Here is a 27,692-nt window from a genome sequence, read left to right as displayed (position 1 = left end):
TGCAGGAATTTTAGAGTTTTAAAAGTAAGTATCGTTTAGAGTTCTGAATAATACGAAGGTATTGTCTAAAAAGTTACATCTATAACAGGGGTTTCCAACTTACACTAGGCCGAGGGCTGAAATTAAAAACACCAATCAAATGGCGGGCCACAACTTTATCAAAATTTTATATAGGACTCTTTTATGTAAGAAAGAACATTAAATATTGCTGTCATATTTTTATCAAAGTTTTTCAATATTAAAAAACAAAATAACAAGCATTACAAATAATGCTTGTTACGTATCATTTTAAATCTTCTCTTAATCAGAAACTTAGGGACAAGATTTTTTTTTTCTTTTAAATTTAATTCTGCGATAAATTAACATTTTTTCGACTTATTAGGAATTATAGCAACAACAAAAAAATTCTCGAGCATCTGAAATTAATTTTTTTCTTCTTTTCCGCTCATGCGATATTCAATTCAAGGAATTTAGATAAAACATGATATTCATTCCCTCTTTTATGCGCTTAAAATTTACAAATGTAAATAATTTCGTCCAAAATGAGTGGTTTCAAAAAGTTAAATCGGAGAATTTCTTCGAGAAAATTTCTGATACGTACATGCTAAATTATATTCACAAAATACAAAAAAAAAAAAATAAATAAACAAATAAAAAAGAGCAACGCGCACGATTATTTTTAAATTTGAATAAATATTTTCTTGGATGTAAAACCTGAGAAATAAATTTTTTTGCACCGTTGGTATGTTAAATTTCACAGAAATGAAAAAAGTAGTTTTTTTTTTAACGAGAAAAGTATTTTGAACCCTTATAGACTTTTTACGAAAATTGTCCGCACAAAAAAATGAAAACTAATATATTTTAGTTCGCGGGCCACGGAAAAAGGCTTCGAGGGCCGGATGCGGCCCGCGGGCAGCCAGTTGAAGTCCGGTACGGTGCACCGTAATGATTATGCTTAATGCTTAAATAAGCAAGCACGTAATTTCTCGTTTAATTGTTAAATTTGAGCTGAAACCTGAAAGGGGGCATCACATAATCTATTTGACTTTAAGATGATCAGAAAATAAACTACTTACAACAATTTAAAACAAACATTATAATACTAAAATTATTTCTCTACAGTAATTTTGTATCAACTCCCAATCAGAGTGGATCTCAATAAAAATAATCTTTCTCTTCGTTTATCAGCCAATACAGTAACTGCTTTTAACTAGTTGTGAATAATATTTTAGAAACTGAAACGCAACTGTGGTTATTAATGGCATACGGAAATAATATGTTCGTAAATTACAATTGGTACACCGAGAACGTTTACTCGCGATACTTAATTATCTGAAGCGAGACATCATTTCTACTTGCCTTCTATCGATTTCGGTTGAATCGATGCTCTTTGGATTCAGAGCTATTGGACATTAAAGTCGCCCTCGTTGTCGCCATATCAGGCGCCTCTGCCTCGACAATAAATGGCTTTAACCTGCTTCACAAAAGGAATTGTCGACGTTTCAATTGCTGTTGATACAGAACGGAGCATCTTAAATAAAATGATAAGTTACTGTGTCATAAGTGAATGATTGATTATAATACATAGAAGGTATACATCAGGAAAAATAATTAACACTGCCTTAGCTTTTGGCATTTGCTTGTAGATAATTTAGATAAACTTTTTTTCTTTCCGTTTTTATTTTGCATTGTATGAAGTAAACCATTTTGGTTCTGGAACCAAAAAGTCAGAAATTGTCAAGTACTTTCGGTCTACATTAAGACAGTATAAAACAGCTTTAATGATTTTGTAAGTGGCAAATATTGCTCTGCTTACGTAGCTTATTGTTGATTCACTAAAAATTAAGAATATTATTGTTATTTCAAGTCTCGTTCTAACGTAACGATATTTGTAAAAAAAAAAACTCATCGAAACAATTATTAAACAAATAAAATATATTAAGAAATTTATACTTATGGTTTTAATATTACCATTATGTGATAATGCATAACGTTTTAGTCAGGATTAAGAATAATAATCTAATCCATATATATTTCTCTTTCAAGGTGCTAAAGAAAGTAATTTTTTTCCGCGTTGGCAACAAAAATTTTAAATATCAAGCGTATGAGCTGTCATAGACATAAACTATGTCATAACCATGAACGAGCACGTTTACAAATATTTGACAACGAAATTTCTTCGTGTTTTGCGTGGACAACGAAAAGCTGAAACAGACTGAGTTATAAGTTATGAAATATTGATAGCTTAAAAGCGAATAGTTAATATCAACAAAGTGTGCTATATTATGTTTTAATCATATTTATGCAGGTTCAGTAATAATCATTTTATACGTTCTTATTGTTATTCAATGAAAAATGAGTATTTGTCGTGCTGTTACGCATTTTAAGTATAATTAGAAAACGTGCTCGAAGAACAAAATAAACCGTTGATAACAGTTACGTAGCGTTGAAATAATGTGTAGGAGACGTGCCGTGTTATTTTTTAAGAGCATAATTATTGTTTCGTTTCTGCAAGTTTTTCTATTGCATGTCATTTATTGCATTTTAAAATTTTTATTTCAATAAATTATTATTGACTAAAAATTTTAAATTTTTTAAAGAGAAATTAGCTTTAAAGATTTTAATAATTGATTTAAATTCTTAAGATTTTACGTTGAAACACATTTCAAATGGGCTTAACTTAAGAGCAAACGAAGCGAGCATATAGCAATCTTCCGGAGTTGGGAAGAGACGGCGAGCATTGGGCAGCGCGTACAAGTACAATGTGATACGCAATCGTTTGCATAATATGTCCCGAAACAGATTGTTTGTAGATTAAGTTAATACCGCTGACTAATTATTTTAACGATGCCAACTCGTAAGAACCCTAATGAGTTCGCCGAATTTTTAATTTTATAGCAATACTCATATGTTTATATATACAGTCGGACTTCTATTTATCGAACTTCCATTTTGCGAATTTCTCTATTTTGCAAATTTTTTCGAGGAACCAAGAACATTTTGAAAATTTCTTCGTAAAATAACTTCTAAATAGAGAAGTGAATTTTCTATTTAAAGAACTTTTGAGATCCAATTTCCCTAACTCCCAAAATATTTCAGAACATTTTAAACTTGTTAACGCATTTTATGGGAGAAATGGCCTTCGATTGCCGAAACCACTTAACTTTTAGAGAAAGCAGTAAAATCCCTTTCCCATTTTGTTTGCATTTCAAACAAAATACTCAGACAAAATTAACGGATTTTATCAGTAGCAATTAAAATTAAGAACACATGTGGCTATGTACGTTTAAAATTACTTTTATAATAAATGCAGCTATAAATTTAGGCATAAATTTAGCTTTTTTTAGTTGAAAATGTACGTAGCATGATAGTGTTACACTGGATAATGTTTTGCTCGATTCTTGGTTTCTATGCAGATTTTTTTTCATGCTTAAGATTTATAAAATAAATAGTAGATACTACTTAACAAGATAAAAGTATATCAATTGCTATTTTTATTGTGTCTAGGGTTTATGAATTTAAAACCTGTTTTGTGTCGTTAAACGACAAACTAATCCCGATAATCTCGTTAAATAGAAAGTCACCTTTTGAAATACTTAAAGTATTTCAAAAGGTGATTTTCTATTTAACGAATTTTTCATATAACGAACTTATTATCGGTATTTAGATATTTCGTTAAATAGTGGTCCGAATAATATGTATATTATTCAATTTTTTTGAAGAATTTAAATGATACCTTTAATTATGAATATGTTTATGCACGGCTTCGCACCGAGTAAGTGAAGGTGGACCAGATGGCTGCTATAATTGGCTAGAAAAAGCAAAAAAAATTTTAACTCCGAAGACAAATTAAACTCACGAACCATAAAACTAAAACCAAATAAATAATTAATTAATTAAATTCCTTAAAATTGATTCATTTGAATTTTTAAAGAATTTCGTACACCACAACTTATAAATAATTTGATCAAGATGAAATGTCAAACTGATACCTGATTTTCTTGAATTCTAACAAAATTTTTGAAGGAAAAATAAAATAACAGAATATTTTTATGTATAAGTTATTTTTTTGAACTAACAAACACATGTAGTCGCATCTTTTATTATTTTTGTTATTATCGTGAATCTTCGAATGGAATAAAACGCATCCTAATGAAATAGTATTCATTTTTTTCTTTGTTAAAGGAAGTGATTTCGTTCTTATCAATAATGATGCAGGTGTTTTCCGAGCGTTTGTTTGTGTCGTTTTCCTTCCAAAAAAGACAATTATTTACTAACCGTGTTTAAGAGAATTCGGATTCTTAGAACGGTATGAACTAAACTTATAGAAATGGAAAACAATATTCATCTTAACAATGTGTGTTCTTCGGACTTATTTAATAACTCAACGGAAGAAATAATGCCCAGTAAAGAAGGTAAAGCTGATTTATTTAGGATTTTTGTGTTAAATTTGTTTATGAAAAGTTTTAATTTTTTAAACGTAAATAGTGTTTAGCTTTAAAAATGGAACTTCTCATAATTTTAAAGCCCAGACAAACGTTTTTATTAAAGTTTTTATTTGAAACTATTTATTAATTTTTCATGATTAATTTGGTACTTACATAAAATATTTTATAAGTGTTTGATGCAATTTTTTTATGAACAAAATTAATTTAAAATTTATTCTTTATATGCAAAGGAGAAAAAAAATAGTTTTTATAACTAAACATTTTATATTCTCTTATAAATTACTTTAGGGATAAAAAATTTTTTCCTGTGCGTGAGATTTTTTTAACAAGATTATTTCTGATTTCAAATTTGCAATTTGTTTTTCTTTACAAACTACAGTTTTTGTGCAATTTAATAACATAGTCTGAACCAGGATTTTTAAAAGTCATTCGAGTGAATACTAAGCTTTTGTCTCCACTTTTCTGGTACGTAAGGCTTGGTTGAAAGAAAGATCATAAATTTCAGTTTATGAAGAGGCAAATTATGGTCATATGTTTTTTTGGCTTTAACGTTACGTTCAAAATAGCTGAAAAATGGACCAGGGGTCTCATGGAGGCTCTACAATTTTGGTTCTACAATTCAGCTTGGGCTTTCAAGGTTCTACAATTTCGTGACCAATGGCATTATTAAAGCAACGTAGTCAGCACTGCGCACAGGCTGCCTTTACTTTCCAGACAAGCTGGTACCTATCGGTTTTCAAGCTGGATGGGCACTGCAGATCGAACCCCAGTTCATTATATGTTTAATTTAATGATTTTTCGTAAAGTTTTACTCGTTTCTGTCTTGGTTTATATTAGGTATCTAGACTGGCACAAAAGGTTGATGATCACTACTTTAGACTAATTGCATCCATAAACTTACTTTGCTAAAAGGTTTTTTAAAAAATTGTATTCTTTATGTAAGAGCGATAAAAGTATTAACTAAAAGGAGAAGATAACCACCTAATTTTAAGATAAATTTATTATCACATTTTATCCACTTGAATTAATGTTACAAGTTCCCAAATGATGTAAAAAGGATTAATGTGTTGCCTAAATTCCCAAGTTGAATTCATTTCAATGTAATTTTGCTGATGATATTAGATGGTTCAAACTATATATAGAAAAAAATAATAAGTAAAATTAAATAAATAGTCAGAAGGGTGAAAAAGGTATTAATATCTCGAACTTATATAACTAAGAAAATATTTTTATTCCAATGGCAAGCTCGGAGAGTAGGTGGTAGCAGATATCAAGAAGAACGATGGGTTACAAATGCAATTGGCAACATCCACACTTTGCCAATAGACTAATAAATAAATCGGAAAAAAATGGATATCATCACAATGTTAGTTTTCCTTTTAGACTATTAGCTGCATCACTTTTTATGCCAAAATTCTGACAGTCATTATTAATTGAAGGCCATTTACAAGCCCACAAATTCATCCATCTGTAAAATTTTGAAGTTAAGGTGGTACTTTAAAGCAGTGCTCCCCAAAGATTTTGCCTCCGCTGACCGGTCAGCGTTTCATGATTTTAACGCTGCCCACTGAGGTGGGGGGGGGCAAGTTGATTGTTTATGTTTTTGACTATTTTATTTAATAATTTAAATTTAATTGCATTTAAACAAATTCTTCAAAATAAAATACAATTACACGCGCGTTATTGGTGCGGCTTTATGTGACGTCCCTCAGCTCCCGGTTAACCTTTACCCAAGTAGCACAATTCACAAAAACGATATCGTAAAAACTTAGCTTTATAGTGCTTCCTAGCCACTGCTTTATAGTGACTGGATTACAGAATTGAGTAAAAAGAAAAATTAAATATTTTGTATTCTAGGCAAAGATGCATCGCTATAAGAATAAGCAGCCATTAGCCTGGAAGCTTTATGCTGTCTTTCATGTTTTTAAATGTAAGCATTTTATTTAATCTTAACGGAATCACAATTTAAGGCTTTCTAATCCAAGCCAATCTGGAAAGAACAAACTTCAACAGTTTCTCCAAAAAATTGTAAGTGCTGTAATTTGACCATTTCTGTTGATCGTCCTTTTGAAATGACAATTATTTTCCCCAAAAAAAATATATATAGTGCAAGTATTTTATCATTAAAGATTATTTTGCAGAAACGAGATATTTCTATCACTTTACTAACACAGATGCCAACTTGCTCCGGACAGTAAATATATATTTTAAAGTGGTAGTTTATCAATTGTGATTCTTGGTATAATATATTCAATTTAGTAGATTTTTATCCACCACTATTTCTAAATAATTCGTAGGCTTATATAATTCATCACTTTTTTCAGATATGTCACGCTAAACCTTTTAAAAACTAGCAAAATCTGTTTCAGATATTTGCAAATTTAGTTAGTAGTTATTTACCGTTTTTTTAAATTATTTTGGCGTGTGCAGTTGGCATCTCTGATCTAATACTCGAATCTAAAGTTAACATACAATGCAATAATCTACAATGCTATCGTTGAAAATGTATTTATAATTCAATAAATAAGAATTAAAAGAATTTTGTCCATCTCTGCACAAACATAATTCAAACCTTTATATCGAAGGCAAGGTAGAGAATTTGTCGTGCTCTTAAGTTTAAAAAAAAGTTTCATAAAAATTCTATTTCTTTTAAAAGAATTTTCCTCTCTAGATCACTACTACTGGAGAAAAAAATAATTCGCTGAAACCTCGAATGTTATAGAGTTTATATAGATTCCTATTATCTTTAATGACTTGGTCATTTAAAAATGTATTATGTTATCTACGATTGCGTATCTCTTTCCTCATGATAAAATTATTTTAGATTTAAGAGAAGATAGCCCTTCGGGCAAGGAACTCTATAAAACTAAGCTTAAATCGGTAGTATATATAGATTACTATCTTTGGCTAGATATAAATGGGTTAAATTAACCCTTTTGAAGGCAGTGGTAAGTATAATTACCACCACGTTTTATCACTTTTAATTTAGGTTTCCATTTTTCAATAACTTCAGCTTTCTTGAAGTGAGTTTGAATAAAATTGGTAACCATTTGTCACTTTTAAAAAACGTATAAAAATTATAAAATACATAATTCCTTTTGAAGTTTGTAGCATTTAAGGAATTTATTTTATAAATAAAGAAAAATAAAAGTCAGTAAGTTCCTAATTGGTCATGTTAAATATATTTACCACCAAAAAAATGGCATTTTTATAAACTGAAAGGGTTTTTTTTATATCAGTTACTGTTCTTAAAACAATTTCAATTCCAAAAATGCTTTAATTTACCTTTACTAGAAATAAAGGGCCCATTAAAGGGTTAACTCTCAATTTTTACCACTAAAATTATTGTTCTTATCAATTATTTGTTTCTTTTTAATTTAAGCATGTTTGTAAAATCTCAACAGTCTAACCCTAACCTTTCACGCAGAATTTCCATTAACATATTTTTCATATTTTTTGCATAATTTTCTATTAATTAAGTTCAAATAAGTAAAAAATATTATATTTAGCAGTTTTCGGTTATGAAATACAGCATCAGATACCGTTGATTCTTTCTTCGTTAAAGGAAAAATTTTCAAACATGCCTCACTTCTTTACAATAATTTTTCAAATTTGCACTTATTTAGATATCAGAGAAATAGTAATTCATCATTTAAATTTCTTTTATTTACAAAATAAATTATTAATAAATTTGTGAGTATGAATGAAAAAAATTCAAACTATTTTATTTTAATTTTATATTTTAGAACAAATATAATTCAGATAATCTAATAGAATTTTTTAGTAACTATTTGACTGTTTTTTATAATTAAAATATATATATATGTATTTTTACATGAAATTCGAGCATCAGAAAAAAAATATATAATACATACACCGGTGTCTCATCTACAAACGGTTGATGAATATTATTTTAAGAATCCAGTCATTAATCGATGAATTAGAATATTTATTCTTATCAGTTTATCGAACTACCACAAGCATGATGAAATTCTGATTCGATGACCCTCCGGGAGATGATATCGATTATCTCAAATCGATACACTAAAAGCACCAACTTTTGAGACTTTTTGCACCTGCAATTCTCCCACAAGGATTACTTGGAAAGGGAATAATGAAAGTTAGCAGTTTGTTCTGGATCCAACAGAAGAGTAACTTTAAGTCTTTTCTTGGTTATTTCCTTGTTTTTTGGAAGCGTTTTCTTTTCTCCTAACTCAATTTTTACACTTCTTTTTTAACAAAGCTGTCAATTCTTTTGAATTTTCAGGAAGATTTTATTCTTTAAAGTGACAGCAAAACTCCTGCTTTTTCCTTTAATTCTTGAGTTTCAAAATTTATTTTAAAAGGATTTTACTGCGCAGCCGGAGAGGTACCAACATAGAGGTCGCAAAATTATTGTTTTGTTTTATTGTTACACGCATGCTAGCTTGTGACCTTATTACAAATTATATTATTGTTATTAATAAGTAGCAGTAGAATCGTAAATTAGGGTGTCTTGGGATATTCATCCACTTTTAGATGCACCTGGATAATTTTTTTTAAAAATTTTTTTCCGCACATGCGCTGTATAAAGCAACTACTTCAATTACTCTTATCTGGCGCAGTTTTAATTATTTTTTTAATTTTAAAGCAATAATTTCGTTATGAGTTTAAAATTGATTCAAACGCTTTGTTTAATTTTTTTTTAAATATTTAAGCTACAGCAAAAGTGGCACTAGACCTAGTATATATTTCCGACATTTACCAAAGGTCTAGTCATACTAGGTCTGGTTAAGTGCCATTGCCCGGTATACATTTGCCCGGTATATCCTACACTGATGTTTTTTTAAGGTCAAGTGCCATTGCCCGGTATGCATTTGCCCGGTATACCATACACTGATGTTTTTTTAAGTTTAAGTGCCACTGCCCGGTATACATTTGCCCGGTATACCCTACCCGGATGTTTTTTTGAAGTCAAGTGCCACTGCCCGGTATATATTTGCCCGATACTCCAAACACTGACGTTTGCTCTAATCTATAGTCAGTAAGTATTAAAATATCGAATAAATGTAATTATATCCACGAATAAATTAATAGATATCGTATCGGATGTAATAAATATTTCGGACCTTCACCAAAGCGACTAATTTGATTGTCAACATTCACCGGCGAAAGTCAACAACCATTGATTTCGGTCATTCGCAGTAACATGCACATCATTTACATAATAACCTCATCGGAACGATTATTTCATACTTTGCCTAAATAGCATCCGGCATTTCAAAAAATAAAAATGATTGGTTTTGTTGGCGATGATCTCGTAAGGCGATAAAGAATCATGCATAGTACAGGTAAGGAAGATATTAACCTAAAAGTTTCAAAAATCGTAACTGTTTAAAAAATGTCCCATCCCTCGGAACCCTTGTGACCCTTCCACTGAACCCTATGGTTCCATGAAACACCATTTGGGAACCACTGTACTAAAAACAATTACATAGGTGTAGTAACTTCGGGTATGGGAGTGGAAACTAAATTTAAATATTTTTCAACACCCTTGGGAATACTTAGCTACAATTTTTTACTTTTTTCCAGGTCGTAACAAGTCTGTTATAATGAACGAAAGCTGTAAAAGTGGAAAATAACAACAATATATACTTACTGTTGGCACAAACCTGGGAATTCCCTCTCACATGCAATATTTAGAATAGATTAATTACGGCGGAGGTTGCACGATTGCGCGGATTGGTAATATTTTCATCTTTAACCAAGTTTATAAACTAGGTAAAAGTTAATTATATTAGCTATAATTTCAATATTAAAAATATCCTAGCTGCTTCATTACAAACATAAAATAAGATATTAAATTTAATATTGTATTCTAGAATGCATGAAATGAAGAATTATATTTAATTTCTTAGATTACTGTTCATGAAGGTTAAGATGTTTCTGATTACGAAGCCTTGTTAACAGTTATTTCCCGGTTCTGTATATATATTTTTTACAGATCTTGTAACTTTTAATATATCATAATAATATACCGTTATAATTTGATTTGATTGTTAAATCTGTAGCCTCTGATGAATTTTTTTTCTAAATGTTTAAAGAAAAGTGGGGAGTACTGCTAATTAATTGGAAGGCTTAAACATTTTCATATCAGACTGTTCCTCTGTATTGTTTTCAGATAAGTACTTCTAGTATTTTCAATAGCTAACTACCAATAAACAGAACCAGACTAATGCCTACACACAAATAGTGTATCAAAAATCTTTCAACCGTAATATGGCTTACCACTACGTAAGTTGTAAAATGTTTATTTTTGAACCAATGGGAAAAGATTATTTTAAATATCACTTCAATTTTAAAATTCAAAATTAAGCTACATGCATCAAACTCTAATTATCTCTAATTCTTAATTTATAAATATCGCGAGATAAATTGAATTGATATTTTTTCTTCTGAATAATACTAATAGTATTATCGTATTATATTAGTACTATAGTAAGTAACTAGTGGGCTGGGCCCCCTGCTCGCTAACGCTCGCCAACCCCCGAAAATTGCTGCGCAATCTTATATGGTTTGCTTCGCAAACCAAGCTCGCTTCGCTCGCTACTAACTTAGGTACATTGCAAATGCACAAAATTTTAAGAATTCAAAACAATCATTCAAATACATAAAACTTTTTTTTTTCAAAAAAATTACATCTTTTTAGTAAATACTAAGCTATTAAAATAAATTTGAATTCAAATAAATGACACGTAATTCGTTAAACCTATTAGAAATGTGCTATAGTATAATTCGTGATATAAATCAAAAATCGTCAAATAAATTCGTAATATACAAATTCGTGAAAAAAAGCGCTTTCGACAAAATACTAAAATAGAGATCTATCGACAAAGACTACTCACTTCTGCTTAGCTTAATAGTATGAGATTGCCGCAGCTGATGCTCTTTGATTATTTCAGTTTCCGTTTTTAAAAGCGCTATATGTTGAGCCACCTCAACTAGATTTGGCATGTGACATTTTTAGCGGCAATCATTGGTCGATTTTCTAGCGTTGCCACTCGGGGAGTTGTAATGAGGCTTTTTTTTGTCGCCGTGTAAGAGAAATAGTAACTTAAACAAAACAAAGCAAACGTTGCCACCGACGGAAAAGGAATACAGCCAAATTTGGGAGCTACGTAAGATAATTATTTATATTAGATACTCTATTAGTACTATCTATCCAAAAGCATCAATTTTGTGATTGTCTATATTTGTGTATAAAACATTAGTTCTTATCGTGAAACAATGGCAATCCTCAATTAAATATGAATCTAAACCAGCAGTCTATAAATTTTTGATTAAAAGTATTGATTAGTTTTTAGACAACACTTCATTTAAAAAAAAAAAATTCTGTATTTAATTTCCATTACACGTACGTCATTCATTTATTTAATGAGATTAATTAAAATTTACAATGGTTATCAGGACTACTAGTTACTCGGAGAAGAGAGAAAACTGATTAGATACATCATTTCATTTCTATATTTTCTTGGATAGAAATAAACTATTTCTAATTATCATTACTTACTAGCAGTTACATATACCTGGGCAACAAGCAGCCTGCTACAAACTACAAATCCTTCATCAAAATTCTAAAATGGATCTCAGACCTAAATGTTTACTCAACATCCCATCCTAACTTCATCAGCCCACACGATTATATCCGCAAAGAAGAGTGGATATTGTATCAATATAGCCAAGGCAAAATATATTAATACAATAGTGTGAGGAGCGCTCCAAAAATTTTTTTTACGAAAATTACATCAAATAAAATAGAACTAAACTGAGCTAAACTCAGTTGCACGACAGTCCATAGAGGGCCAAGGCCTACTGTACCCATCTCAGTTTTCTTGACCTTGGGCTCTGGGATGTAGGAGTAGATGTACCGGTTAGGTTGTCAGCGGAACGCGAAACCCCCAGTGTTTAGTTACCAAGCATGCTTGGTACTCATTTATCTACCCACTGAAGGGAAGGAAGGCTGAGTCAACCTTGCCCGGCCCGAGAATCGAACCCAGGACCTGTGGCACGGGAGCGCGAAGCGCTACCACTCAGCCACCGGGCGTCGAGAAACTCATTAGATATCAGAATAAAACACTTCGAAATGTAACACGAGTAAGATGGTTTATTCAAAGTAAGAATATACTTCGAGATCTCAACATTTTAGATTATTACATTGTAAGGCTAAATTGCAACTTTTTTGAAAAAAAAGCATGAAATAGCGATGCCACGGGATTTAAGGAAATTTTTATTTTTGAAAACTTGAAAGAAGGCATAAAGCTCAAACCATCAATGACTGCTTATTTTTGTTGCGGTGCATCTTTATCTAGAATGCAAAGAATTTAATTTTCCCTTTCATTCTAATTTGCATTCCAATTACCCGAAAGAATCACTGGATAAAACTCCAGGATGGATGAGAAAAGGGCCGCAAGCATCCTCTGGTTCTCAGAGGACTTATGATAATGACTAGCCAACTCGCCATTGGCGATCAAATATTTAGGAATGGAAAGTAAGTTTAATCTAAAACGTTAAGTTTTAAATTAAACTTTATCGGGACAGTGTGAAGTGGTGGGTGAAAGTGTTTTTTGTTATCGAGCAACGGCTTTTTTCTCCTATTTATTTTTTTTAAAAGGAAAGTAAAAAGGAAATGCTGATTCCCCCGCTTTTCACTCACAAAACTATTGCTTCTGGAAGTATTGAAACTTTAAGACAATCAATTTCGATGTAATTTAATATTATTATGTTTGTGAATGGTAATCCAGAGACACCAACAACCGCTCAGCATTTGACAGCATATTTTAAATAACGGTTATTAACTACAAACGAAAATTTGCAGATTTTTGGCAAATTTCGCCAATTTTCCAAAACGCTCCAGACGGCTTAGCCAACGCCTATAACTGAAAGCCTCCACACGGTTTCTCATAGATAGTCCGATTAGACCACTATGAAGGTAAACCAGTTTACGAAAGAGCCATTTAATAGAAAATCTAGTAAAAATTAAAAAGTGGTCGCAAATATATGTCTAAACATTTGCTTAATTTATGAATGTAATTGGTTTGTCTTATTTACTTGTCAACCACTACAGATTCAAGATTCAATTCTCAAATATATATGATAAATTTCTCTTAATTACTATTAAAATATAAATTGGGTTCATGCGCACAATTGGTTCACTTTTTAAATAGTCTGCACAGATTACTTCTAAAAAACAGTGTAGAAGCTTTCTGATGTAGGAGGTGATGGTTTAGCTGTAACAACGTGGTATATCACATAATCTTTTCAATAATTTAGAAGTAGTGATGAGTAAAAACCCTATAAATTAAAATTACTAAACAGAGAATCATGCATGAAAAGACTACCACTAGAAAATATTTATCCGCTGCCAGGAGTAAGCACGAATTGTTTACTTCTCCCAAAAATACAGAAATAAAATCTTTCAAATGCCAGTTCTTTACCTTCTTCTGGAGCGTAGTAGCTCTGTATTTTTAGAATGTCGGAATGGTTGCTTGTTATTGTTTTAAAGTATGCCGCACCAGTTAACCTGTTAGACAAGTAACTTCCAATGAAACCTGAAGAAGATAATTATTTGATTGTTTTTTAGAGATTCCGCCTCACAGTTTCATATCCCCTGTAAATCGGTGCTTATTCATAAGAGAAAGTAAAAGTCATTCGTTTAACCCATTGAAACTATGAAGAAACAACCAAATTAAAAACTATTAAGTTCCAGATTTAGAATGATATGAAATTTTTTTAATCGATCTAATATGGTACCTTCACAAAAGGCTTCGTCATTTATAGGATGTGGTACAGGTATACCACGAGCAATTAAAAATGTAAGAAATAGTGACTAATAAAAAGCAAATATCTATTAAAAGAGATTAAAATTAACAACTTTTCTCAACATATTACAATCAGTTTACCACTGAAGGAGATTGCGAATAATGTTTCCATTTTAAATATGAATAATTTACAATGCTAAATTTATTACGATTGAAAAATTATTTAAATAAAAATGAATTGAGTTACTACCACTTACATTTTTCATCCCATGTAGTCAAATGACGCGATTGGGTTTGATCCTGCAATAACTACAGAGTTTCCATATTTTTTGAAAACTTCTTTCCCAGTGGACTCAAATGTTATGTGTTAATTTAATAAATTAAAACTAAAAGATTTTAGTCCACTACACATAATCAAATAAGACAGATATATAAAAGGTCAAATGGACAGGTGTTTATAATCTTATGTCTGGATAAAAGTTTTCAAAGGATTTGATTTGTTGCAAACATATCTGCTGTAGTACACTATCACTGGAAATAGTATTTCGTAAAAAACTCTGATTTCAAAAAAAATTGTTCTCTATGCATCTATGTGATTGCGATAAGTTTAACTTCTGATACATTGATGAATAATTAATTATCAAACGGTTTCTTGAATACAAATTTATGTGATATTTTAATGACAAATAGGAAAGAGGGAAAGAGTAGATATTTTTTTTATTTATTAATAAGTATATTGGTTTTCTAGAAAGTAAATATAAAGAATTATTGCCAAAATTTTTACGATCGTTTTCAAACTTTGATCTATCACCATTTACGAATGGGTTGATTTCTTTCTTCTTTTCCGATCGATTGCGGAGAAAAATAAGGTCAGTAATGCTCAGGTGGAGTTGAGTGGTAGGGAGCCTTCTCTTTTTATTTTCGCTTGCATCATATGAGGATAAGAAAAAAGTTTAAGTCAACACATCATTACAACAGCAACAGAGAAACGTACAAGATCAATTGAAGAAATGATTAATGAAGGTGATATGATAAAAATTTTAAATCGATTCTTTTTCTTTGTGTCGCTGGACTAGAGTCTTGCTTATAAGAAAAACTTAATAAGTTGAACGAAACTTAAGTTTTTGCAGTTTTTTTTTTATTAATTGAAGCTCAGGTGATGAGGTTTGCACAACGGAAGACAAATTTTAACAAGTAATGAATGGGATAAAGAATGTTAAATTTGAAATCAGATTATCATTCGGTTAGGATAAATATTTTTTAAAAGTTTAGACTTTTGTTAGAAAGCAAATCTCGTGAGTAGTCAACAAAGTGTATCTTCCTGTTAGATAAGACAACAATTTATCTTTACCGCTTGGCTCAGATTTAAAAATAAAGTCGACAACTTATCTATGAAATTTTGGAGCAAGAATGCAAAGTACTGAGGCTTCAGGACTTCTAGAATATTTCGTAATGACCTCCCTTAAAATATGTTTTTAGAAGCCCTGTCAAACATGAAGACAAAAAAAAGGCATACACATTAAGGGACGCATATTTAAGGTATTTAAGTGAGGAAAACTTTATTTAACTTATCAAATCACTAGTGAGTAAGGCGGTATGGAAAACAATCAGTTTGATTGCTTGGTGAATCTTGTAAGTAATTATTATAATCGCCTTTCAATACTTCTCAGTTTTCACCGGTAGTTAATCAGATTTTGATGTACTCAATCTCGCATTCCTCAATAATTATTTGATAGATTTCGAGAGTTTAATATTTAAATGTTCCTTCTATATGTACTTTGTTCCAGATCCTTGCGGATATGTTGACAGATTTTCATTCTTTAAAGTGTGATGGCGAAATCCCAAGGAAATATCTTAAAATTAACAAAGAAATCTCTCTTCGCAAAATAATTAACTGTTAATGACGTTGAGTATGCTTATTTTTAACCCAAGTCCACACTTATTCTGAAGAAATATTTCTTTTTTCGTCAAATTCGAAATTATTACCACCAAAATAAGATTTAGTTTAAAAAGAGTTTTAAAAGAGCTGGTTCGTATAGTTCACCCGCTTTAACGGTTTAGTTACTCCAACTTTATTTTAATGTGTCAAGTTCCCCATCATATCTTTTAAATGATTGATTGTATTAGAATAATTCTTTCACAAAAAGTTATAAGTCCTAGGTAAATGGTAAAGATATGGTAAAAATATGGTAAAGAAGAGCAAACGAAAATTTGCAGATTTTCGGTTGATGTTGCCAATTTTTTGAAAAGCTCCAAGCAGATTAACTTTCACAAAGTGGCGTATCACAAAAGCCTTTGAATTATTGAGAAGTAGTGATGGAAAAACAACAACATATTAATCGAATTTACTAAAACAAGAACCATACATTAAAAGACAAACGCTCGAAAGCATTTATCCTCTGTCCGGAGCAAGCTGGATGAGAATTTCGATGAACTAAATAATTTCATTTATTAGTTAAATACGATTTTTTTAATTGTTAAATCTAAATCTATATTTCAATGCCATTTGATTGATAAAAAAGTGATTAAAAATAATTTTAAAAATTAGTTATTGAATTTTATTGAACTGGCATCACATTTTGAGATTATATCGCCAAATTTCGGCACTTCATATTATACGTCATTCGAAATAGATTATAAACGAAAGAGTTAATCCTTTCTTTAATATATTACTTATAAAAATAAAAAAGCGTTCATTTTTTAGAGAATTTTCAAAATTAAAAACTGCTAGACAGTTACCCATTCTTATTAAATTTTAATTCTATTTCAAAATATTCTTCCAATCGCCTTCGTTACTGATCTAGTCGAAGATTCATTCATACATTTTTTATACCAGCAATAGTGCTACCGCTTTTGAATTTTACAAGAATTAGTTTCCTGAACCTTAGATTAGGTAATATTGATAAAAGGCGCATTTTCATTCATAGCATAAAATTCTTATTGATTCGAAATTTGCTGTTTTTACTGTTTCTAACTAATTAATAAAATTTAAAGAATGATGAACGTAAATTATTGTTAATTTTAATAGTCTTGATCATTATTAATGTACTAGTTTACGAATAAATCAGTCCACAATTTTTTTTAGCAAAAGTGTTAAGTGTGATTTCCATCTTTTAAAGCATATTTCTTCCAAAGTAAAGAGAAAAAAATCCAAGCATTATTCAATTTGTACAATAATTGCTTCGTACTTTTAATTTGTACGATTTTAATGAATAAAAAATGATCTCAAGAACAGAATATAGATATAACTCAGATCTTCAGAAAAAAAAAATTATAAATCATTTTCCCCTTGTTTTTAATTGAGGAAAGATAATCTTTCTACCACTTCAAAAAGTGTTTTATAAATCTAGGATCAGATTTACTTCACAGAAAGAAATAATAAATATACGCAATGAATAACTGAGAAAATTTTGCTAGCACTTTAATTTATAAATTCGGGCTCACATTCATTTCATTGTACTTATCAGTACGTATTGAATAGCTTAAAAGCAGCACGCTTCCCGAATAATACACCTTATGTAAATCTGTTTCTACCGACGACAAAAATTGGCAACATTCCATTTTTATGCCAAATGTCCATCTATTATTTTATACACCCCTTTTTAGTTGACTCAATTTTATGAAATTTGTTTTCAGGGGTTATTTTTGCAAGCTAAGCTAAATCGAATACAAAAAAATATAAATTAATATGCTCATTCAGAAAAAGTGCTCTTTGTCAAAATAAACATATTGCACCACATAACAGTTACACATAGTTTAAAAGATTTTTTTGAGATATTGCTATAACATTTAGATAGAGATTAAAACTCCAACGAACCACTCAAAATTTAAAAAATAAATAATTTTTTCTTTTGATGAATATACACAAACTCGTATTTTAATTAAACTTGTACATTCAGACAAAAAATAGATTAAACTAAAGTAATTATTTTTAAAAACAATCTCTAGGTTTTCGAACAAAAATATTTTCTGATTTGAAATCCCCACATCCGAATTAGGTATGATCCATGTTTGTATAAATGCATCCAGTGTTATCATTTGGTGAAGATTCTAAATATTCGAAATATTAAGATTAATACTTTCAGCTACTTTCATTTTTTCCATTTCATTTTTTAATACTTTCATTAATACTTCTTTCAAAATTAAATAATTTGAGTTGACAATAGCAACCACTGTCATTTTACAACTTTTTCTTACATGACGATTGTAAGTTTTATTGCGTATCAGTATTCGTATGCATGTGGGACAACTTAAAATCCTGATTTTAATTTCACTTTAAGTTTGAATATTTCTCAAAATTAGCTTTTACGAATTAAAATTTCAAATTCCCATACGAATTACGAATTAAAATTTAGCATCTAAGCAGCAACTAACTCATTGGTGATGCAAATCATAGATGTTATATAGGAGATACTTTCACCTTCACTTTTTTACCAACCTTTGGATTTGTGTATATATTTACCTAGAGACAACAATGAAAAAAATTTATATAAATTATTTTATATTAATAAATTAAGAAAAGTCATTATATAAAGAGTGGTGATGCACCGATTTAAACTTGATTTTCCTGAGTTCCTATCCCGTAGGGCTATTTACTCATTCATCTAAATTGTTTATAGAATGAGGTAAGAATAAAGGTTAGATAATTTTGCAAGAGCGTAAAAATAAAAATAGATACATGATTGAATGATGCTCAAGAGGGAAAAAAATATATAATACAAAGTGCAATAAATCGCAGTCTGGGACAAATAAAAATAAACACGAAAATTATTTACAAGGGATAAAATATTTACATATGTACATCGAGAATTGAGATTACCTAACAGGCACGAAAGGAAGCTTGGGAGAAATATGCTTCCCTTGAATCCCTGCATCACTCCCACGTCTCATCCCCCCCCCGAAGGGTGATGCAGTTCATTTTGAGAAATTAAGAGTGAGGAAGTGGTGATACGCAGGGCTGAAAGTCCTTATATATCAAGACGTAAAGAATAAAAACTGTAATAAAATATCTATAACTACCAAATTTTTTTAACGGACACAATTTATATTTTTAATTGCTTCTTCCCCGAAAATAAAATAGTAGCAGAGAATTGTTTATTCTTAAGAATAGAGTTACTCCTCCCGAAAATTATCTATTACTGAAATAGTTCCTACTAGTGTTTTCTCTTTTTCCGTCTGGCTTTCAGGTCTGTTGATACATTAATTTTTAAATCAAATGGGCATTTTCTCTTATATTACCTAACCATCTGCAGCCTTCATAACAAAACCAACTTCAAATTTTAAATCCACACCCTCGAATAAAGTAAGATCAAGTACTTTTATAAATGCAACAGAACAAAAAAAAAATTTCCCTTGCGTAGTTAGTTTGAGCTTATTTAAATTTTCAAACAAGACTTGGATCTACTTGAATTTTATTAAACTCTAAAAAAGCAATATAAAAATAATGGTTATAAAGTTTTAACCAATATCGAGCTTTTTAATTCTTTTTTATTCTGAAATCATAATACTCAGAAAAGAGAAATGTTCCATATTGACGATTGGTTTAGAAAACTACAATGATTCAATTTAAAATACTTACGGGAAAAAAAAAGTCAAGGTCTACGATGCAAACGTGATTAGAAAGATAAATATAGTCTTCACTTTAGGATATAACAGAATATAACCTGTTTTAATACACCTGCACGTGATATTTCTCGTAATCTACCGATAGCGCTTTCTTTGAGAAACTCTGACTGCTCATCTAAACGGCTATACAAATAAACAGCAACAATAATTGAGAATTTTTGTTAGGTTTATCTTTTCAACTGTGTATTTTTTAGTAAGATCTTTGTTCTGTCTTACGTTTTCAATTACCTGCCCTTTTAAATCGTAATTGATTCAACTGTTGCGGTCCTTTGAAATAGTATTAAGGATTAATTATTGGTTGACATTTATTGCCGCTTTTATTTACCTGACGTCATTATCATCGGATTCAAGTAAGTTTTCTTTATATTTTACAATCCTTATTTCATTATGCACGCTCAACAATTATTGTATGCATTGTGACATGAGTAAAGAGCTGAGTTGTCAGAGTATGCTTGCCTGATTTCTATTTTATATAATGTAGAGGTCGAATAAATAAGGCAAAGAATGTAAGCCCACCTTCTAACATATCAATAAACAAATAGTTTAAACCAGGGGTTTCAAACTTACATGAGGCCGGGGGCCGCAATTAAAAACACAAGTCGAATGGCTGGCCGCAACTTTATCAAAATTTTATATTGGACTTTTTTATGTTTGAAGGAACAATAAATATTACTGTCAGATTTTTATCAAGTTGTACAAAACAAAAGTATTAAATTACAAACTAAAATAAGAAGTAAATTATTAAAAATATTTAATTGCATATTGAAATATTCTGGCTGCAGTAACTTTAATGTGCACCTGTGTATTAAACAATTAATGTGAAACAGATATCAAATAGTTAAAATATAAAACCCACATAGATTTTTTACGAAAACTGTCTGCAAAAAAAAGAACTAATATATTTTAGTTCGCGGGCCACAAAAAAAGGCTTTTTTCGGGCCGGATGCGGCCCGCAAGTTGGTAACCACTGGTTTATACACCCCTTTCTGGATATACAGCCATTATGAAAATTTCACACGCTTTAATCACTTGGTTATTTAATTTATATAACCATTGGCTATATAAATTAAATTGAACAAATATTGAAACGTTATATGATTTAAATTGAACAAATGTTGACTACAAATATTGAAATAATTGATAAATTGCATTTACGATAAAAACTGGTATGGCCATTGTGAGACGCGTGAAGCTAGACATCTAGTCTTAAAGAAGACATCTCGATCAGCCTTTCATATACTTGATCATTTTCAAGCTATATACGAAGGTCCGTTTGTTCCAGTTATTAAGTATAAAAAAGTGTTGACAACAAGTAAGTTTAAAATTATGAAGTATCAAGTTCATAAATAAATAAAAAATCTCAATAATATATTTTATTCGGTCTCTTTCTTCGAACGTTTAGTATTTATAACTTCGCTAATTTTTGACCATCTTTTGTCATTTTAAATCTAAGACTCAGGACGGACTTGAGTACAAAAAAAAAATAATCCAATCTAACTCAAGTTCAAACGGGCTTGGACCACAAAAAATTTGCCTGAAATCATCTTTAATGAAGGGTCTGTTCTTATACTACTGATGGGTTTTAAATTCAGATCAAAGTGTAAAGATTTACATTTTTGATAAATACAGACACACTTATCTTATTTTCACAAAAAACATGCTAGTAATGGAGCATTTGTATTACCAAGTTCTTAATTAAAAAATTAAATTGTTCATGAGATTGAACATCCGCTAATCGGTATTTTCAACTACTTTCTCTATTCTCAACTTGCATCAAATATAATTACAGCATTATGCCTTTATTATATATGAATCGGGTAGAGCTCCTTTGTCTCTTGCTGATTTTGATGGATTGCGCCAGTATGCCACTTGCTTTTATGACACTGGAATTATGAAACTGAACTTCGTGAACTAATACAGTGTAACAAATTTATGTGAATTCTGATCGGGCAAATATACTTAATATGTTATTCGCAAAATTTTTGTAGCCGTGGCTGGGTGGCGCAGTTGGTTTGTCGTCTGCCTTCTGAGTCCAAGTCTGCGGATTCGATCCCCGGCCCAGACACTGGATTTTCGGGATGCAGAAAATCCTCAGCGGCCATGTCGTATGATTATGCGGCATGTAAAAGATCCCTGGAGTGCCTTATTGGCTCTTGGCATTTCCGGCAAAATTAAATTCCTAGTGCACTTTAGCATCCAAATAGAGTCTCAGTGCTGCCATCCAGTGTGGCAGAAACTAGACGTCCAAATTAACATGGCCAACGGTATCTCACCCATTGTGATGGTCCTGAAAGAGTGGATACCACTTCTAGAGAACGCACTAGGTCTGCTCATCGGGAAGACTGATTGTGCAGCTCATTGGAAATAAAATAAAATAAACATTTTTGTAACCAGATCAAATTGCTAAACGCATTACCTTGTACTAAAAAAAATGATTTAAATTACGTTTCATATTTGCTTCGATTCAGAAAAACTGAAATGACCGATGAAATTAGTAAGTATAAATCGGATCGGAGTCAAGCTCTCTGGAAAGTCTGGAGTCGGATTCGAACATTTCAAATACCGATTCCACAGCTCTGATCAATAATTCGGAATCGTGCACAACACTGACAGATACATACTGACAAAATTAAAAAAGCTAAAATTTTCCCATTTCTTTTCATATATTTCCCTTGCCTATGGCATTACGTTGATAGATTAAATATAAGTTTAGAAACACAACACGTTTATAAGGAACTTGTAGGCTTATTTACATACATATGGACTTATCTGCTCCTTTGAAAATAACACTTAAGGCAAAAAACACATGACCTTAATGCGTTGCATCAGAAACTGAATTGTATTATCGCTCTCCACCTACCACTCCCTACGTAGCTGAGAAGTGGGGATACTCAGTATTTACTGCAGTGACTTTTAAAGAAATCCTACTTAGGAATACACTATTAAATTGCGAAAAAGCTGTAGCTTGTAGAGATAGAAGCCAAATGCAGATTTGAAATCATCGAAGCAAATTGTCTAAGACCCATTCAAAAATTTCAAGCATTAAAAGGGGAAAAAATTGTCCTCCAGAGTAATTATTATTTAAATAGCATAAATATATAATAAAATAAAATTAGGAAACCACTTTTAGATTTTTAGTGTCTTATCAGCGATCATATTTTAATATATTTTGTAAGTTTTCCAATGTCCCGGATAAATAAACTGGTATACATTGTCTAAGGTAAGAACTCCCCTCGCCACAAGGTCTGAGACAGTCTGCTGCTATGGAAACAAGAATGGCGCATTTCAGGGAGGGTAGCTTCTCTTCACTCTAGGGCTAACATAGTACCGAAGCAAACGATTCCCTTTCTCTCGCCGACCTGAGCCAAAACCTGTCCAAAACAGTGACCCCACACCCCTACTTGAAATAGTTATACCTCGTTACCACAGTTACCGAGTCCAGACGAATGGCTAGGGAAGTTCTCATTTTAGACAAACTATAGAAAAGTATCTAAAGGATTATTCACAAACTCAGTGCTAATGGTTAATGAGTAAAATTTTATTTATAGTTTAATGTTTATGGGTGATTCTTTGGAAACATGACAATTCGGACTAAAAAATTTCTTCAAATTTAAAGTCTTCAAAGCAATCTAAATTTTTTTTGAATACTTATTTAGTTACACTTATTAATATCTTACAGGCAGCAGTGTAGTTTATTGACATTTACTCGAGAAAAAAAAAATAGAAATTCATCAAATCTTGAATGCCAGAAAAATGACATATTAGCTTAGAAGTTTAAAAAACAGTCATTTTAAGCTAATAATAAGTAACTCAACTTAAGCCTTTATGTAAGATGGACCATAAATTGCTTAAATTAATTATTTTTATCCACTGTAGAAAAAATCAAAAATGTTTTTGTTGCTGATATGTAAGGAATAAAATTGTGCATAATAATCAATCATTAAATAAATAAATAACTTTGATTACATTCAAGCACATTACAATCATACATAAACTTGGTATGAGGTTAATATTTGCTTTCTCTCTTTACAGTATACTGTTTAAAAAAATTTCTGGTAGCACATCAATACCCTGGCATTCATAAGCCAGAAAAATGACAGCCAGGATAATGACAAACTTGCCATTTAATAGCATTGAACTTTACTTTAACATTTTGGCCTAAGACGTTTACATTCCGCAGAAAACAGCAGGATTTCTTGAAATAACTCAGATAAATCTATATAGTTTATTTTATTAATGATTTCAAGAAGACAGGAAAATGACAACATGAAAACCTACTCACCTTGAAAAATTTTTTGAAATAGATTTTGAACCAGAAAGTTGGTTCTTTATTCATGCAAAAATACATGTTCAGACAGGAGGGTATCTAATCAATCTATTAACATAAGTTATTGATTGCTGGCGCTATCTATTTTGGTCATAAATCACTAAATAAAAGTAGCCAGGAAAACGACAGATTTTCATATGAAAAACAAATCATTTTAAGCGAGTTTTTGCGAATAATACCTTCTGCTTATATTCTAGAAATGCTTACAACGATTGAGATAAAAAAAATTAGATATTGAAAAATTTTATGCGAAGTTTTGAAGCTAGTTATTATTGGAAATATTGTTTGTGACAAACCAGAAACATGACATTTTGAAATTCAATCCAATTTTATAAATATAATAAACAGTCGATGCTAGCACAAGGCCAATTTAAAATGCTAACATCAATGCTATTAATTAAATTTTTTTTAAAAAACGTTCTTTTTTAGTATATTATTAGAGCTTGAGGCAAGAGACTGTAAATTGTCATATATCGTGAGGTGAGAATCACCCTTATACATAATGTTCCCCGATACGATGATTTTGATTTTTCGAAAAATCCTTGGCTCCGTGTTTGCCGTACAACCACGTAATCACACCGTATAAGATAATTGCAAAGTTCATGATTGCCTTACAATAACTTAAAAAAAGAGAAAGAAACCTATAATTAAAAATATAGTTAGTTCTTTTAACCAGAGCCATAATTATAACAAAGTACTTATTATGTTACTTTACTTTCTGACTTAAATTGCCTTTGTCCTGAGAATGGAGTTAAACAAAAGCATTCCAAAATTGTTTTAAACTCTCCAAAGATTAATTAAGATTTCCTCTGTGTCTTTCAAGTGCTCAGACTTCTGTCTACAAGTATGTAAACCACTGACAGCAAGATAAATTGTAGGTATCGCGGCAACAGTGTTTGGTTTTAATGGAGGGCCATTATACAATGTGAATAGCGGCGTGAAAACCATTGCCCATTACGTTCTCAGATGTAATTAAGAACAATAACTACACGGTCCATGAAGCATAATTGCTCTGTTCTTTTGTATAATGTTTTATTTATATTTCGAAGTTTACGTTTTAAGAAAGTTGGAAACAAAGCAATTTAGTGTTTCTTTTAAGGAGAGTTCTTTTTAATGAAATTTAAAGGTTTGAAATTTTTAATAAAATAGTACCTTTGTAAAAAAGGAAATATCTGAAAACGAACTTTACTGATTAGAGACTGTTTAATTTAAATACTTAACCAAGAGAAGCAGTCTAATTAAAAACTGCTAGTAAGTTTTTGATTGCGGATGATTGAATTTCTTTTCGTGGATTAGTTATCTAATCTAACCTGATGGTTTTGCTAAATAAACTCATGTTTATGAAAATTGCAACACCATGAAGGAATCGTCATAATTAAATGAAATTTAATACACAGTTGAGTGGTAGTGGTACAAATAAATGGTTAAACTTTCAAATCAAACAGACAATAACAAAAGATCAAAATTAGTATTTTGTGTAGTCTCCACGCGCCGCAATAAGTGGTGCTACACGACGTGGCATGGAGTCAAGCAAACTTTGAATGTCTGTCTGAGGAAGAGAATTCCATACTGTTTGCATGCGTACCCAAAGTTCGTCTGTAGAAGCAACAGGACGAGGATCACGAGCGAGACACCGACCAACGAAATCCCACACATGTTCAATCGGCAACATATCCGGGGAATAAGCCGGCCAAGGAAGAAGTTGTACCTATCGCTATGTAAGGAAGGGTTGAACAGTCCTAGCAATATGAGGGCGGGCATTGTCCTGTTCAAATACAGCACCTGGCAAGGCTTGAAGGAAGGGAGCAGCTTGGGGCTGTAGAACTTCACTGATGTAGCGGTTGCTGTTCAGATTACCCACAATTCGTAGCAATTGAGATCGTCCATGATATGCTATGGCACCCCAGACCATAACTCCGGGTGTTCGTCCACTGTGGCGTTCGATAACGCACTCCGGAAGGTGACGTTCACCGGCATAGCGTCTGACACGAATGCGGCCATCATGGTATCACAAATTGAAGCGAGATTCGTCAGAAAACACGACAAGCTGCCAATCAGCGCGCCAGTCCCTATACTGGTTGGCCGCAGGTGGCGATGGATAATCGTGTGTGTGGGGGGGAGTCCTGTATAAAGGATTCCTATCGCGCAGTCCACGCTGCAGCAGACGTCTACGAAGTGATGAAGCACACAACGAAACACCTGTAGCTATTGACCACTGTGCTGCCAGTTGTCTAGAGGGAGCCGTACGATTCATCAGCGCGATGCGGATCAGGTTTCTATCATCGCGAGCTGACGTGACATTTCGGAGTCCACTCCCGGATTTCCGAGTTGTCTGACACTCGTCCGTCCACTGCTTCCAAACATGCATCACTGTGCTGCTGTTGCGCAGCACACGAACCGCTACTGCACGATAAGACAATCCAGCTTCACGAAGGCCGATGGTTCTCTCCCGCTCAAACTCCGTCAGTTGTTGAAATCTCGCTCTTTTTCGTCGAAGAGGCATAAGTAATGACTAAGCTAACGTTTACCACAAGCAGATAACCACCGATAACCTTAAACGCCTCGCTACAGCCGTCTGTTTATTCGGATCCATCAGCCGTTCAGAGGGCGCTGCTAGGCGCTAAGGATCTGAAATTCTAATCATTTGCATATCATGTTCTACTTTGCATTTCCTGAAAATTTCAGCTCACTCGCATAAGTCCTTTATGGTGTTGCAATTTTCCCAAACATGAGTTTATATATAGTCGTTTAGTTAATTGATGAACTAGTTAAGAGACATTTTAAAAGGGGTTATAACTAGAGTAAGAAGAAAACAAATGGCGTCGGAACTATTTTATGGCAGATTTAATAGAAATCGGGGGTTATAATTTATTGCCTTATTTTGTAACCACTCTACCTAATTTAAAACAAAAATAATGCAAGCATACCCAAAACTACAGTGGATTATTTTAGTTAAAATGAAGGTGAAGGCAAGAACAATTACGTTGCATTATACATACTCATATGGATGTGACCACTATATATTATTTTCCCTGATAAATAAATGCCCCTGATAATATCACTTAACTGCTTTATCAATTGAGCTCTTCAATTACAATGGAAAAAATTTTTTTCTTCATGTTTTTTGTTGTAGAAGATTTTTAAACGGATCTTAAATATTGAGGATTTCAATTCTACAATCAGTTTTTCTGTAAAAGCTACAGTTTTTATACAATATATTCCTAACCAGAATTTTTTATATATATATATATATATATATATATATATATATATATATATATATATATATATATATATATATATATATAACTAATTTCAGATTTGAAATCACCACATTCGAATTAGGTACGATCAGGTACTTGAATAAATGCAAAAATAAATTATTTTCCCATAGTGTTATGAATGCATTATCCTTTTCTGAAATAGACTAAAACGGCGCCGATGGTTCCAAATATGGATATACGCGCCTAATATGGGGCTGTTCATTATTGCAAA

The 27,692-nt window shown here is 31.4% G+C and overlaps 1 protein-coding gene across 2 annotated transcripts in view; it reads left to right on the top strand.

The window, feature by feature from the left end:
• Window positions 1-4,268: 4,268 nt before the first annotated feature.
• LOC107455557 (uncharacterized) overlaps window positions 4,269-27,692 on the top strand; it is a 98,748-nt gene continuing 75,324 nt past the window's right edge. Inside the window, exon 1 of one of the 2 annotated variants that reach the window (XM_087164138.1) lies at window positions 4,269-4,415. In XM_087164138.1, the coding sequence (XP_087020264.1) occupies window positions 4,331-4,415 (85 nt within the window). In that variant the 5' untranslated portion in view covers window positions 4,269-4,330. Of the gene's footprint in view, window positions 4,416-19,947; window positions 20,221-27,692 lie in introns of those variants that run through there. The other variant, XM_087164141.1, reaches the window with a different exon arrangement.

This window comes from Parasteatoda tepidariorum, chromosome 5 (assembly GCF_982258835.1).
Source record: "Parasteatoda tepidariorum strain Cologne lab strain chromosome 5, Ptep-v5.0, whole genome shotgun sequence".
Classification (NCBI taxonomy): Eukaryota; Metazoa; Arthropoda; class Arachnida; order Araneae; family Theridiidae; genus Parasteatoda; species Parasteatoda tepidariorum.
Note: the sequence above shows the minus strand (reverse complement) of the source record. Positions and strands in the feature narration are given on the sequence as shown.